This window comes from Balaenoptera physalus, assembly GCF_965194825.1.
Source record: "Balaenoptera physalus genome assembly, chromosome: 1".
Classification (NCBI taxonomy): Eukaryota; Metazoa; Chordata; class Mammalia; order Artiodactyla; family Balaenopteridae; genus Balaenoptera; species Balaenoptera physalus.
This window is the reverse complement of record NC_138882.1, coordinates 143,561,147-143,578,442: the sequence shown is the minus strand read 5'-3', so window position 1 is coordinate 143,578,442 and position 17,296 is coordinate 143,561,147. Positions and strand designations below refer to the sequence as shown.

General features: G+C 34.7%; 1 protein-coding gene across 9 annotated transcripts in view; it reads right to left on the bottom strand.

The window, feature by feature from the left end:
* Positions 1-17,296, bottom strand: part of TM2D1 (TM2 domain containing 1) — a 148,229-nt gene that overhangs the window by 92,373 nt on the left and 38,560 nt on the right. For 3 of the 9 annotated variants that reach the window (XM_082453971.1, XM_082453972.1, XM_082453970.1), the window contains exon 5: positions 14,752-14,825. In XM_082453971.1, the coding sequence (XP_082310097.1) occupies positions 14,752-14,825 (74 nt within the window). Of the gene's footprint in view, positions 1-544; positions 9,526-14,293; positions 14,391-14,751; positions 14,826-17,296 lie in introns of those variants that run through there. The other 6 variants (XR_014261636.1, XR_014261637.1, XR_014261639.1 and 3 more) reach the window with 5 other exon arrangements.

Here is a 17,296-nt window from a genome sequence, read left to right as displayed (position 1 = left end):
ATTTCAGTAGCACCAGAAATACAACTCTAACTCAAGCAAAAAAAAGTAACTGTGGCTCATGTAGCTGCAAAGCACACTGGGGAAGCTCACAGAATCAAGAGAGCTGCAGGAACTAACGGCCTCAACGACTGAAGCCCCATGCCCCACAAGGCCCTTGGTTTGGCATCCCTGCCTCTTCATGTAGCTCTGCCTGCCTTCTTTCTGCAGACAGGCACTCTCAATTGGTTGCCAACAGTTCCAGATACACAGCTTTGCAGCTCAGCAGCTCCCAACAGAAAGAAAGTTAAATTTTCTTCCTCAGTGTTTATATACCAATTTCAGGGAAGAACTTTCATTGATCTGCTTGGTTGTTACACCTGTTGCAGAACAAATTACTGAATCCAAGGTAATAGGATTAATATTGGCCAGGCCAGGATCCTTCTGGGAGATGAGACAGGATGACTGACAGTCCTACCAGAACCACATGGAATGGAAAAGGAAGAGATTTAAAAAACAAAAAAAAAGCTCATCCATGCTAATCACAATAATCTTGTCCATTTAATCACATTTGTGACAATTCACTTAACATGATCTCTCTATTATCCTTTAAGATAATAATCTTCACACTGTAGCCTTAGGGGTACACAAGGATTTACTAAGGTATATGTAGACCCAGATAGTTTCAAGGGAATTCATTTTGAGATCCTTAATTCAAGTAAATACTCTTTGTAAAACTGATCCACCTGATACCACACTAGGCTTAAAAGCAGCATGCTAGGTCCCTTGCCCATTTCTTTGCTTTCACTGTGGTCCTTTCTCCAACTTGACAACAGTAAAGCATACCTACAGTAAGGCACACCCTGAATCTTATGATGGCACATTGCCGTGAGGTATAAAAGTCTCTGATGTGTCAAAGAAGGGGATAATTCAAAATATTGGATTTCAGGAAATCTCTTTTAATCAAGAGTCCAAAAATATGCTCTGTCACATCCTGTTCAAAAGATGCAGTCCTAAGCCCTGCAGAAAGTAGGCATACAGGGAACTTTCCTCAACATAATAAAGGCCATATATGACAAACCCACAGCCAACGTTGTCCTCAATGGTGAAAAACTGAAACCATTTCCACTAAGATCAGAAACAAGACAAGGTTGTCCACTCTCACCACTATTATTCAACATAGTTTTGGAAGTGTTAGCCACAGCAATCACAGAAGAAAAAGAAATAAAAGGAATCCAAATTGGAAAAGAAGTAAAGCTGTCACTGTTTGCAGATGACATGATACTATACATAGAGAATCCTAAAGATGCTACCAGAAAACTACTAGAGCTAATCAATGAATTTGGTAAAGTAGCAGGATACAAAATTAAGGCACAGAAATCTCTTGCATTCCTATATACTAATGATGAAAAATCTGAAAGTGAAATTAAGAAAACACTCCCGTTTACCATTGCAACAAAAAGAATAAAATATCTAGGAATAAACCTACCTAAGGAGACAAAAGACCCGTATGCAGAAAATTATAGGACACTGATGAAAGAAATTAAAGATGATACAAATAGATGGAGAGATACACCATGTTCCTGGATTGGAAGAATCAACATTGTGAAAATGACTCTACTACCCAAAGCAATCTACAGATTCAGTGCAATCCCTATCAAACTACCACTGGCATTTTTCACAGAACTAGAACAAAAAATTTCACAATTTGTATGGAGACACAAAAGACTCCGAATAGCCAAAGTAATCTTAAGAACGAAAAATGGAGCTGGAGGAATCAGGCTCCCTGACTTCAGACTATATTACAAAGCTACAGTAATCAAGACAGTTTGGTACTGGCACAAAAACAGAAATATAGATCAATGGATCAGGATAGAAAGCCCAGAGATAAACCCATGCACATATGGTCACCTTATCTTTGATAAAGGAGGCAAGAATATACAGTGGAGAAAAGACAGCCTCTTCAATAAGTGGTGCTGGGAAAACTGGAAAGCTACAAGTAAAAGAATGAAATTAGAACACTCCCTAACACCGTATATACAAAAATAAACTCAAAATGGATTAAAGACCTAAATGTAAGGCCAGACACTATAAAACACTTAGAGGAAAAACATAGGCAGGATACTCTGACATAAATCACAGCAAGATCCTTTTTGACTCACCTCCTAAAGAAATGAAATAAAAACAAAAATAAACAAATGGGACCTAATGAAACTTAAAAGCTTTTGCACAGCAAAGGAAACCATAAACAAGACCAAAAGACAACCCTCAGAATGGGAGAAAATATTTGCAAATGAAGCAACTGACAAAGGATTAATCTCCGAGATTTATAAGCAGCTCATGCAGCTCAATAACAAAAAAACAAACAACCCAATCCAAAAGTGGGCAGAAGACCTAAATAGACATTTCTCCAAAGAAGATATACAGATTGCCAACAGACACATGAAAGAATGCTCAACATCATTAATCATTAGAGAAATGCAAATCAAAACTACAATGAGGTATCATCTCACACTGGTCAGAATGGCCATCATCAAAAAATGTAGAAACAATAAATGCTGGAGAGGGTGTGGAGAAAAGGGAACACTCTTGCACTGTTGGTGGGAATGTAAATTGATACAGCCACTATGGAGAACAGTATGGAGGTTCCTTAAAAAACTAAAAATAGAACTACCATACGACCCAGCAATCCCACTACTGGGCATATACCCTGAGAAAACCATCATTCAAAAAGAGTCATGTACCAAAATGTTCATTGCAGCTCTATTTACAATAGCCAGGACATGGAAGCAACCTAAGTGTCCATCATCAGATGAATGGATAAAGAAGATGTGGCACATATATACAATGGAATATTACTCAGCCATAAAAAGAAATGAAATGGAAGTATTTGTAATGAGGTGGATGGAGTTAGAGTCTGTCATACAGAGTGAAGTAAGTCAGAAAGAGAAAAACAAATACACTATGCTAACACATATATATGGAATCTAAGGAAAAAAAAAAAAAAGGCCATGAAGAACCTAGTGGCAAGACGGGAATAAAGACACAGACCTACTAGAGAATGGACTTGAGGATATGGGGAGGGGGAGGGGTGAGATGTGACAGGGTGACAGAGTGTCATGGACATATATACACTACCAAATGTAAAATAGATAGCTAGTGGGAAGCAGTCACATAGCCCAGGGAGATCAGCTCAGTGCTTTGTGACCACCTAGAGGGGTGGGATAGGGAGGGTGGGAGGGAGGGAGATGCAAGAGGGAAGAGATATGGAAACATATGTATAGGTATAACTGATTCACTTTGTTATAAAGCAGAAACTAACACACCATTGTAAAGCAATTATACTTCAATAAAGATGTTTTAAAAAAAAAAAAAAAGATGCAGTCCTATTAAAACTTTACTCTTTTTAGCTTAAAAATAATTTGCTAATATTTGTAACATGTTTATGCTATTTTGATCAACTGTATATCAGTAATTATAATGACAACTCAATCCAGAAATCACAGAAAAATTTTTAATATTTTAATGAATGATATGATCAGTAGAAGATTTTCAAGCATAAAAACATATTGGGGGTAGAGAGGGTGGGAGGGAGGGAGACACAAGGGGGAAGAGATATGGGGACATATGTATATGTATAACTGATTCACTTTGTTATAAAGCAGAAACTAACACACCATTGTAAAGCAATTATACTCCAGTAAAGATGTTAAAAAAAAAAAAAAAGAAATATATTTATAAATATATTTCTAATTTGTATGTAATGAATGCACATTGTTTAAAATCTGAGTTGCTCCTATTTAAAGTTTCTTCTTTCTTCAACTTGAATAGAATAATGTGTAGCAAAACTATGCCCTGAAATTATATTTAAAATAAGCTAATATTCATCATTTTTTTTTTCTAAAGACCTGACATAGAAAACCAGTTGACCGGCCATGTTGCATTCTAATAGAAGAGAGGTTATTTGATTCTTTGCTCTTGGTTTAGCAACTCTCATGGTATTGAACATCTCAAGACATTATAGAGAGGTTATTTTAATGATAAAAATAGATGATTTTAAGGAAATTTATATTTTGTATGAGTTTGTGAAAATTTCAGTAGAGGCAATACTAAGAAAACTAAAATTTAAAGTGTATAATATACTGAATAGAACAATGAAGAACCAACCAAAAAAAAAAAAATATTGGGGGTACTTCCCTGGTGGTGCAGTGGTTAGGAATCCATCTGCCAATGCAGGGGACACGGGTTCAAGCCCTGGTCCGGGAGGATCCCACATGGCACGGAGCAACTAAGCCTGCAAGCCACAACTACTGAGCCCTCGTGCCACAACTACTGAAGCCCATGCACCTAGAGCCTGTGCTCTGCAACAAGAGAAGCCACCGCAGTGAGAAGCCCGTGCACCGCAATGAAGAGTAGTCCCTGCTCACCGCAACTAGAGAAAGCCCGTGTGCAGCAACAAAGACCCAACACAGCCAAATATAAATTAAATTCAATTTTTAAAAAAAGATTAAAAAAAACCATATTGGGGTAAAATTCTGTTGGAGAATGGGAATAGAAATAAAAATTAAAGGAGAAAAAAACAATGTAAAAATTATAATAGTGAAGGGTTCATTCATGTCTTTTTAAAGTCAATGATATTTTAAATTCTATGGTATTTACAGTCTGTTGGATACATTTTAAAATTGAGGTAACAGTTTTATTTAAATATGTCAATATTTGCAAACTAGAAATTATATCCTTTGCAACTATTTAAACTTATGACAAAACTTAAATGTCAACTTAAAACATGCAAAGGGTAGGGATTAAAAAAAATTTCTTTTAGGGGTTATGCAACCAGAGTTTGAAGAACACTGCTGTAGCGCATTCTTCATTTTAAAAATAAATTTGGTTTTAAAAACTATTCAACAAATACTTAATTCCTACAGTCCAGGCACTGTGCTAGGCATTATACACAGAACAGTGAATAAGATACAATCTAACAACAGGGAGTTTATTCTAGTGAACTATAAATGTTAATATTCAAATAACACTTACAAAGCATTTATGTTCTATATACCATGATAGGTGCTGTCACGTACTTGGGGATTTCCTCCAAGGATCAAATTGCTTTGTCTTGACATTTATGAATGTTATTTATGAATTTAAGTATAAATTAAAACCTTTTTAATGGTAAGGTCACAGAGGAAACGACTATGAGTATTAAGCAAAGAAAGAAAAGAATGGGTGACTAGAATTTCATGTTTTGAGATGATATAAAGGAAACAAAGAAAAAGGAAAGCCCAGCCAGTAGAAGTAGGTTAAGTCATACGGTAAAAACTTGCCGAATTTGCAAGTCATATGGTAAAAACTTGCCGAATTTGGAATATGTGCATAGATTGGAACTGGGCCTTTTGTCCTATTATTTTTTTCTTCCTATGCCATCTCCTCTGACAATCTCACTTATCCCTGTTGAAAAAAAAAGTATTCAGAAGTTGGAAATAAGGAAAATATAAGATTGGATGGCCTTTTAATATCATGCATTTCTAATAAGCCCACCTGCAGCTCATTTGACTCTCTCAGGAAATAGAACTATTTAACTAAAAATTGATTAGGGCCCAGATGATTTACAATCTTGTCACATTACCAGTTAACATATAGAAAAATGATACGGTGTTGTTTTGGTCTTTTGTTTCCCCTGTCCTGTAGAGAAGATAGCTCCAAAGATTATAGTTTAATTACTTATTAATACATGATCCAATTTTGTATCTAATTTAGCAATCTTATTACAGCATTTCTTTCCCCTCAAACTATGTAATTCTGGCTCCTCAACAACTAGTTCTATGGTGATAATTCCATCCTCTTTCCACGGGTTTGGTTCAGCCTGGGCATGTAATCAATCACCAATGAGATAATAATCTATGAGACAAGTTCAATGGGAGGCTTATCTGCTTTTAAGAAGATATGTGTGAGAGAAAAAGAGATGTTTTTCCACCTCTGAAAGTAACTACATAGCAAGTGGTGTTAACCAAAGGAACTGAAGATGGCAAAGAGAAGGAAGGAAGAAGGGAAGAAAGGAGGGAGAGAAGGAAGGGAACGAGGGAGAGAAGGAAGGGAAGGAGGGAATAATGGATTTGGGTCTTTCACTTTGTCTTTAAGCTCTAAATTAACAAATTTTAGAACTACCATATCTCCAGATCCTTGGTATATATAATAATAATAAACTACCACGTTATTAAAGCCAATTTAAATTGAGGTTTCTGTTACTCATAGCCAAAACTCCAGATAATGCACTTGTCTTCAATGCCTCCTACACACCACTGCCAGATCACCAAAGCATAGCACTAGTTGCTATTCTCTGCTAAAACAATTTGAAGACCTGCTCCAAAGACAACCAAATTAAGTCAGTGTGGTAAATAAAGCATTAGACAGAAAAGAAATCTTGAAGAGAAAACTGTCAATAACTAGTTGTAGGATCAATCCTCTCTGGATCTCCGTTTTTCTTAGCCGTAAATTGAGGAATAGAATAAACGAATCTGTATGGTACTTTTAAAGTTCTATATCTTGTTTGACTGACATTTAAATGCAAACAACTCTACAAGGTATTGTCAACATCCTTTTCTATCAATTATCCCAGCAAAGAAGAAACTGCTCTCCCTGCTTAATTTTTAAGAAAACTATCAGCTGTAAAGGTTTCAATTATTTAAGTCCATATTCCCTCACTAAAATTAAAAATTAAACCTGTTTTTAAGCATCTATATTATACACTTATGTAAAATACAGTGCCAATTATAAATTACTTTATTTTTGAATTTTTTTTTCTTTTATACAGCAGGTTCTTATTAGTCATCAATTTTATACACATCAGTGTATGCATGTCAATCCCAGTCTCCCAATTCATCACACCACCACCCCCACTCCCCTCACTTTCCCCCCTTGGTGTCCATACGTTTGTTCTCTACATCTGTGTCTCTATTTCTGTCCTGCAAACCGGTTCATCTGTACCATTTTTCTAGGTTCCACATATATGTGTTAATATACGATATATAAATTATTATAAGTATATTATTGTACTGTTAAATATAAAACTACAAATTTTAAAAAATATCTCATACTGAGAAATATTTTACTCAGTTAAACATGCCTATGTCCACTTGTTCATTGACAATAGAGTATGAAACCTAAAATTATGTGTTTATTTCTCTCCTACGAAATAGCCTGAAGCCAAATTCTACAGCATGAAGTATTTGTTTGATAAGCTAGGGCACATTTTTTGAAATCTATTGGGAAAAGAAAGACCACTTAACAATTAATAGACCAAAAGGTTACTACAGGTCTTCAAGAGGGAAAACAGGAGGGCCACTACACTGTGGGAAGTTATTTTGTACAAAGGGTGTCAATGTCTCTTGCGTGAGAAGCCCTAAAACCACAAGAAAACAGCTTCATATTCGTCTACATTAGTTTCCTGCAGCTACTGTAACAAATTACCACAAATTTAGTGGATTAAAACTAGAAATTTACTCTCACAGTTTTGGACGCCAGAAGTCTAGAATCAAGGTTATCAGTGCAGCCGTATGACCTACAGAGACTCTAGGGGAGAATCCATTCTAAGGTGCCCCTTGGCATTGCTTGGCTTGTGGCCACATCACCCCAATCTCTGCCTTTGTCTTCACACCACCTTCTTTTCTGTGCAGGTGTTTGTGTCTAATCTTTTGTCTCCTATAAGGATACTTGTCATTGGATTTAGGGCCCATCCAGATAATCTAGAATAATCTCTTCATATCAAGATACTTAATTTAATCACATCTGCAAAGACCCTTTTTCCAAATAAGATAATATTCACAGGTTCCAGGGATATGACATATCTTTTGTCCTACCACACCCTTGTTCTGTGAAGATGGTTGGGCGGTGGTTTGGAGGAATTGGGTGAAATTTAATTTCTCCTTTCCTGTCATTTTTGATTGTTTTCACCATGAAATTTTATTTGCAGCCTAAATGCAAAAAATCTTGAATTGTTTACTTAAAGGAGTAGGCTTTTCTATAGGTGCAAAGTCTATAGCAAGAAGAGTAAATCAGAAAACTTTAGAAGTACACATTAAAGTCAGGAATGTTAAGCAGTGATCATCAAATTTCCTGTTTTCCTGTTCTTAATCTTTGATCTCCACTATAATTCTCCATAACCCCACTCACCCACCCACAGGCACCCACACAAATAATGGGCATTTACTTAACTTGGTATATGACTTGGAAACATATTTATTCTTGAAAAACATGTGATGTTCTTTGAATAAATATGCATTTTTAATTTATCCAAATGATATTGTTGTGGATCTTGTTCAATTTCAAACGATTTTCACAGTACACTAAGATTTTAAGACATTTCCATGTAGCTGTATGTACATCTAGGTAAGTGCCTGTAATTGCTGCCTAGTGTTACAGAAGATGCATCCATTCTCCAATTAGTGTACACGACTAGGTTAATTCCAACTTCCTGCTACCACAAACAGTGCTACAAGAGACATATTTGTACAATGTTCCCTTGTGGACAGAAGTATGAGTATTTTGGGTTAAGTGCCCAGAAGTATCTCTTTATTTACACATTAGTTATTCGGGTGATTTTGTGAATCATCTTTAGTTTATGGCTCTCATTTAACTATTAAGTTCCCTATCATTTTCTTGTTGATTTGTATATTCCACACATCAATTCCTGTTGCTAGTATTCTTTAACTCAGTCTATTAACTGTTAACTTGGTCTATGATCTTCTTTTTAGAAAAGAATTTCTCAATTTTAATGTATCAAATTCAATGATTTTTTTTTCTTTATGGTTTATGTTTTTGAGATCTTGGTTAAGAAGACTTAACCCATCTAAGGTCATGAAAATATTTTCTTCAATTAGCTTTCTGTAAAAGTTTTCTTCTCCTAGATACATACCCCAAAGAATTGAACAGGGGCTTAAACAGATACTTATACACAAATATTCATAGCAGCATTATTAACAATAGCCAAAATGTGGAAACAACCCAAGTGTCCATCAACAGATGAATGGATAAAAGAAATGTGGTACATACATACAATGGAACATTATTATTCAGCCATAAAAAGGAATGAAATTCTGAAACATGCCACAATATCAATGAACCTTGAAAACATTATGCAAAGCGAAATAAACCAGACATAAAAAGACAAATATTGTACGATTCCAACTATATGAAATATCTATAAAGTAGGCAAATTCTTCAGGACAGAGTAGATTAGAGGTTACCAGGGACTGGGGGAGAGCGAAATGGGGAGTTACTGCCTAATGGGTACAGAGTTTCTGTTTTGGGTGATGAAAAAGTTTTGGAAGTAGTGGTGACAGTTGCACAACATTCTGAATGTAATTAATGCCAATGAACTGTATACTTAAAAAAAGGTTAAAATGGCAAATTTTATATTGTATATTTATTTTACCACACAAAAAAGAGCTTACCTTATTTGAACTTTAACAGTGTTGTAGTTCTGTTTGTAATTTATAAACTTCTGATTTTGTTAGTGGAAAATGTATTTTTGTTTGTATATATTTAAGTATCACTCTAATAAAAATAAATTAAGGGAAAAAAGATGGTTACCAGTAACTACTTTAACACCTAAACTTTATCAACAGATGTGATCCCTCATTTACTGGCTTTGCCTTGTTGTTGAAGTCAGACGGCTTAAGTAACTCAAATATCTTATACATTTAAAATGTCATGAATGAATTAAGGAGTGAAGGGCAAAAACTAACATTTTATGCAACTCTATCAATATACCATTTTTCTATCTAATCCACTTATGAGTTTCTCCATATAAAGAATGCAAATATTAAATTAAAAAGAATGCAAGATCATATCATCTCCTGAAGACCTGGTAAAAAAGTAAAATGACACAGCTGTCTCCAATTAGATGATAATGATGCAACCTGTGTCCACCCCAATTCCCCAAAGAAGTAAATTCATATTCTCTTAAAAGTCAAAGTACATGTTTGTGTCCAGTGCTGACTTCTGTATGTCGTTAATTTTAACAAAAAACCATTAAAAACATCTAATTTGACACATTTTAATTAAGCACCAAAATTCCCACACAATGCCAGAAGTTACACATTCAGATCCCCTGACTTCATTTGATTTAAAGACTGGTTAGTATTAATCCTTAATGACCGATATAAACAGCATTCCTCAAGAAATGAATAGGATTCAGCATCATATCTCCTGAGGAAAACACAGCGTTGGGCTCAGTCTCAGGACTACTTTGTTTTTTGAACATTCCTTTAATTCACTAAATAAAAATCTGCCCACAGGTAAGTGAACTAAGTGAAATCTATTGATACTTAATTGAGATGATGTGACAAAGCAGAGACTACCCAAATTATCATTCTCCTCCGTTTTCCAGTTCATTTCCCCAGTAAATCACACCAGGGTTAAATAAATAATACAGAGAACTATTTGAAAGACTTGATATCTAGTTTTTATATATTGCTGTCCTACATCTAGTGAACTATCAAAGACTTTGACCAACTTTTCCAGTGCTGGAAATAGATTTAGGGTGATTACACGTTTAGTACTTTTGATCAATGGCATGTTTTTCACGGAGCAAGGGCATAGGATATGTCTTTGACAAAACAAACTGGCTTACACAGAAGTGAACCTATTAACCTGGGCCTTATTTATGCTCTAAACTGAAAACCCTAGGCTTTTAAAATTTTTAGTAAAATTCAAGAATTTAAACAAGATAAAATCAAGATAACTCTTCTTTTATTTTCAGCTTGCAGTTCCAAAGGACATATTTCTGATTATAAGTGGGATGTTATTCTCACACCACTTTGGGGAGGGTAAGATTCTAAGTTCCTTTAGGGCAAGGACCCCAACTTATACCTATTTCTACTTTATCATACCAACTTTTATTTTTGTTCATTACCTCTCAAGTGACCCATGAAATTTAGAACTTTAAAGCCCTAAAGAAGAGCAATCACTTTTTTAAAACTACCATTTTTAGCCTCTCATCTTCCCTGTAATTGGCACAAAGCCACACTTTTCACAAGGTATACTGCATTCAGCTCAAATCAGCAAAAATTTTGAGAGCATACTCTATGTTGAGCATACTATTAGTGCTACAGGAGATTAATAAAAATCTTTTTTTCTCAAGAAATTTATGTGTGAAAAATCAAACCTGGTGTGTAAAAGTTAAAAAAAAATACAAAAGCAGTATATAACCCAGGGCTAAAATGAGTTACATATATTAAATGCCAAACTAATGAGATATTTAATAAATTTATTTATAAAATTCAAAAAATGTCTTGGAGATTATATTGCTTTGTGTATTTTGCTGCTTATATAGTTATTAGTTCTTTAAGGAAACTACTCTGCAATTTTTTTTTTTTAATTGGGGTATAGTTGTTTTACAATGTTGTATCTGCAATGTTAATAGGAAAGAAAATAAAAGTAATTTCTTCCACAATGCATAGAATTTTTTTAAATTGTCACGAAGAACCCTGACATACTTTCTTCAACAACTTTCTACATTCCAACGCATATTTCCATTTTCCCTGTACCCATCTTCATCTTTCTGATTTGTGGCTGTCTTGTGTCCACTTAACACAATCAATTTTCTTTCCTTTTTGTTGGTGGAGTACACATCAGTGGTTTTGGTATAATTAAAAATATTCATTGGGCTTCCCCGGTGGCGCAGTGGTTGAGAATCTGCCTGCCAATGCAGGGCACACGGGTTCGAGCCCTGGTCTGGGAGGATCCCACATGCCGCGGAGCAACTGGGCCCGTGAGCCACAACTACTGAGCCTGCGCGTCTGGAGCCTGTGCTCCGCAACAAGAGAGGCCGCGATAGTGAGAGGCCCGCGCACCGCGATGAAGAGTGGCCCCCACTTGCCGCAGCTGGAGAAAGCCCTCGCGCGGAAACAAAGACCCAACACAGACATAAATAAATAAATAAATAATTAAAAAAAAAATTCATTGTGTGAGTGAGAAAAGAGATTTAAATGAAATCAAATATTCTCATATTTTTTCTGATAAAAGACCAAATTATCTAATCTATCCGTCATGATATATATAAATATAAGCACAAAACAATGAGTGTTTTAAAATCTTCAGACCTGCCTTATGAATAACTATATATACAGCAACTATATATACAGTTATATACAATGGTTGCCTATAATTGAAAAACTGTATGCTATCCATGTGTCACTGATTTAGATTTTGTTGAATACAACAAAAGAATTAATTCTACGTATTGTTTTATACCATTCATTCACACAGTGCCATCTGCATATTTGTTAAGAACAAAAAACAAACAGAAGAAACTTCAAAAGTTTACTAACAGATAAATTCATGAAAGTATTTTTAGTAAATATAGCTACATTTAAAGCTTACTTACTTTAGTAATATATGTGTTACACTTTATATTGTTTCAGTTCAAAGATGAAATAACTACGGCTTCCCTGGTGGCGCAGTGGTTAAGAATCCACCTGCCAATGCAGGGGACACGGGTTCCAGCCCTGGTCCAGGAAGATCCCACATGCCGCGGAGCAACTAAGCCCGTGCACCACAACTACTGAGCCCACGCTCTAGAGCCCGTGCCCCGCAACAAGAGAAGCCAAGACGATGAGAAGCCCGTGCACCACAATGAAGGGTAGTCCCTGCTCACTGCAACTAGAGAAAGCTCGTGAGAAGCAACAAAGACCCAATGCAGCCAAAACAAAACAAAACAAAAATACAAATAAATAAATTTAGAAAAAAAATTATTTAAAAAAACCCATGAAATAACTAGACCTATTTTTTTAAAGAGGATTTTTCTGGATTTTTGTTATAGACACTGTGAAGCAAAGTATGTTTTTATAGGTCTTGAGTTCATGCACAATATGTTTCTGGGATCACAGCCCAAAAGAAAAACACTGCAACTCACTGGGGAGTAATATTTAATGGCAAAAAGAAAAAAAACTGGGGATGGAGAGAATGAGTAAGGAAAGAAGAATAAACAAAAAGATGATAGACAGAATGTAAAAGGTTTATGAGAAATTGAAAAAATATATTTAGGACAAAAATATTAACATAGTTTATGATATTTATAGTAAAAACTTATTTAGCTGAAAAAAATTCTCTAAAATTAATGTAGTTAACATCACATATTAAGTATATTAAACAACATGTAGAAGAATAAGGATGCATGTCTTATTTGGCTACTTTTGAAAAATGATTTATTTTTCCCCTAATCTGAAAGCAGTCTAAAGTAGCCATCCCTATTAAAATGTCTTATTTAGGGAAATTTACTGTAGAAATTCAAACATTCTAATTCTACCTCAATAATTTGTTGATGTAATAGTCTCAATTCTAGATCTTTAAGAACTATTAGTTCTGAAAAGTTTAGGTATACATGTACTAGAAAATAGTGGCTGAATCAAATAAGCTCTATAATTTGATATAAATAAAGCTACAAAGCACTGATATCACCAAAGAAAGAACCTAGTGTGAAATATTAACTAAATGGTTGGGTTTTAAAGATGCGGAATTCTGTATATCTCAAAGAATCCCAATAATACATTAAATTCCTTGGATCCTCAGAGAAACCCATTTCCAAGCATATGTGCACAAGTACCTTAGCCTCTTCATGCCTGCTTGCCTGTACCACAGTCAGAGAAGGCAGGATATTTGGTTAGGCATATGTTTATGAATAAAGACAGGAAAATTCCAACTTTAAAACCAAATATTTTCCTTGTTTAATTCTGATATCTTATTGGTCCATATGTTGCCTCCTCCTCACAGTATGGTCCCCTCCTCACAGTATGTTACCAAAAATCTAGATTTTGACTTTCTTTTAAAGCATAAGGATAACATCAAGCAGACAGAATTGAGGAGTGGAAATACTGTATGAGAAAGAAGAGCAAAACTGATGATAATCTAAATACATACTGACACATTTACTGAAGACATTAGGTGCTCCATAAATGCTTACTGAAATGCTGTTTTGTGACATTTGTTGTGATAAATTCATCTCTTTAAGAATCCTCATGAGTTAACCACAACCAGTTCAGTATAATTTAATAGAAAACATCTGGTGGCACTTTTAAACGCGTAAGAGCATTTCACAAACCACTGCAGCAGGAGAAAACGAGGCTAACACAGAGAAGCAGAGATGAAGAGCAGGAGAGTCCTGAACACATCATTTGATTATATGAATTGGGTCTTGCCTGAGACCAGCCCCTCTCCTAGATTTTCCACAGAGTGCCCAGACATTCCTTTTCTCTTTTTGGCTTAAGCTAGCTGCATTTCAGTTTCTACAATTTGCAACCAAGAGAACGCTAGTATAGAGTACCTGTCCAGTGCAAAAAAAATCTTGTTTCTGCCTCCACATATTCATATGTAAATATCAGATTCCCATCAGTATCCTATTATAGTAATTGACAATGTGGCTGTAACAGGAAAAGAAACAATAAGCTTGAAATATAACCTCAATCCCACTTAGAGATTCATAATACAAACTATAAAGATTCTGAGAAGTTCTCCAGTAAAGAAATCTCTATAACTCAGCTGAACTCACATTTACAAATCATATTAGAGCACAGAATCCTTGTTAATGAAGTTCTTATGTCTTTTAGAACTGCTAATTGGCACAGGTTGGGAAATGCAACTTGAAAACATGGCCGTGATCCTTTAGATCTAGCATCTGAAGAAAAATTGAAAAAGCATTCCTAACTGCTTTCTAACATATATATCACAGAACTCAAATTTGAATGTAAAACTAGTTCATCTTCTAGATTGAAACTAACTTACCTGCATTGAAATAAGAATGAAATCAATTAGGCTCCCAATTCCACAAAATCCTACAGTGCAAAACTTTAACAAACCTAGAAAAGAAGGTAAAGTCATTTACAACCTGGAAAGTCCTATAAATATTAATAAACTTTTCCATTTCCCAATAAACCATTATATATACCACAAATGCTTTATATCGACAATATAAAATTAACACTTTAAAAAAATCAAATCTTCACCTAAAAATATGAGAAAAGTTTAAAGGGCCCTCTACTTAGAAAAGCCAAAACAAAATTAATTCACTTAAATAAATAATAAGAACTGAAATAAAAACTCAATGTAATCTTACAAAACTTCTTAAGAGAAAAGTTTTGTAATCTTACAAAACTTCTTCTAAGAAAATAAATCTTTAAATCTCATTATACCAGAGTTACAGAACATCTTTTAGTCTTAAAATCCTTATTTATTTATTTAGACTTAATACATTATGGATCCAAATTTTAATATGCATTTACAGTAGAAAGTTCAAATAAATAGACTGTCAAGGCACAGAAAAAATAATCAGAAAAAAACATTGATCTTGTAGTTAAATAGCAAAATTCTATTAGTAACCCAATTATCTTGAAGTTATCCTATACTGTACTTTTTTCCTAAGCATCTTATGTTTTTTATTTTTAATAGTCAAAATCAACAATTCTGTGAGCTATATACACCTCTGTCCTTGGTTCCAACCTTAAAGCTAAGGTACTAAAATAGATGATAATAGAGCATAGAATCTAGGACATATACAATGATATAACACAAAAATATAATGATGAAATTAGAAGAGGCAGATTGGGGGTGGGGGTGGGATGAGTAATCTCTCTTCTATATTTAAACTTGAGTTGCTTTCCAGATATCCCATTTGAGATATAAAAATGGTATGAAGCAAGACTCTTCGTGAAAGGGTAGTTCTAAGCATCAACTACAAATATATACCAGCTAAAATTGTAAAACTGGATGAGATCACCTCTTGCACACATTTGGAAATACATTAAAAAGACTGAAATATGTAGGTAAATTAGATGATTTCCACCCACCCCACCCCCTCATTATTAGTATTAGATATACAGTAGAACAATGTTGTAAGTACTGGGATAAAACATATTGGAAATGACCTTAAAACTTAAAATATAGATACTATATAAAATTATGCACTTAGTTTTCTTTCAAAATACTTATTACCTACCTAATATTTTATATTGTTTACTATCTGTCTCATGGAAGCCCTGTTAGGGGAGGGTCTTTTATACGTCTTGTTTAATTCTGTGTCCTTATTACCTACAACATTGCCTGGCACATGGTAGATGCTCAATATTTGTTGAATGAATAGATAAATTTTCTCAGCTTTTCTGTCTCCTAAAGACCCCTAACTTTTTATCCACTATCTTACATAACAACTCCTTTAATTATTTTTTTCATTCATTGCATTTTACTATAGTTGCCCAAGGAACTTTATCCACTCACTCACTATATGTATTACATCCATTCGCTCACTTATTTTATTTCTGAAATGTATCCCTCTTCACAGAGCATTGGAAATACCACAGAGTTTCCCTTCCTTCAACTTGTTTACAAAAAGAATATTAAGAATGGTCAAAAAAAGTTTGTCTTTAATGAACTGCTACTCTATGAAAAAAATGTAACCATGTCAGAGCCTTTGCCCTTGTCATCCCGTCTTCCAATGATGTTCTTCCTGTAGCTCTTCTCATCTCAGGCTACTTCTTCAGAGAAGTCTTTGTAACCCAGCATGCTGCTCCCCGCAGCAGCCCCAGCACTGTGTCACATCTCCTCTATTTATTTCCGTCATGGTGCTGATCAGAAATCATTCATTGGTTTGTTCATTCATTCTCTTTCTTCCTATGCCATGTAAACTCCTAAAGGCAGGGTTCTTATCTGTCTTATTCAAGTCAATTCCTGGAACAGTACATGACAGAAACTAAGAGTTTAATAAATATCTGCTGTATGACTATCAAAAAATTAGAAACAATCTAAGTATCTAACAGGGAGAAATTGTCTCAAGAAATTAAGATACACCTAACAATAGGAGAAAATACTATGCAGTCATTTTAAAACAATGATATAGAAGTATATTTATTGGCAAAGTAATGTGATAACACGCAAAACAGAGAAAGATAGTGAGTCAATTAAAGTCTAGATATTCTGTTGCTGAACCCCTTCTGTAAGGATGTTTCAGAAGATTGAACACGACAGGTTCCTGTTCAGATAAAATATTAGATAAATTAGATAAATATTAGATAAAATGTTAGATACATGTATTTGGAACTTTGGTAAATTTTACCTACTCCTGGAGTAACACATTTAAGAAACTATAGAACAGATCCAAGATATTTAAGCATTTAAGGAATCTGCAAACTAATCAATGACGGAAAGCAGGTGAGTGTTTGCTTGGGAAAAAGCAGGACAAGGAGGGCCAAGAGGCAGGGATTACAAATAGGCATGAGGACACTTTGGGGAGTGACAGATATGGTCATTATCTTGATCATGGTGGTTGTTTCACAGG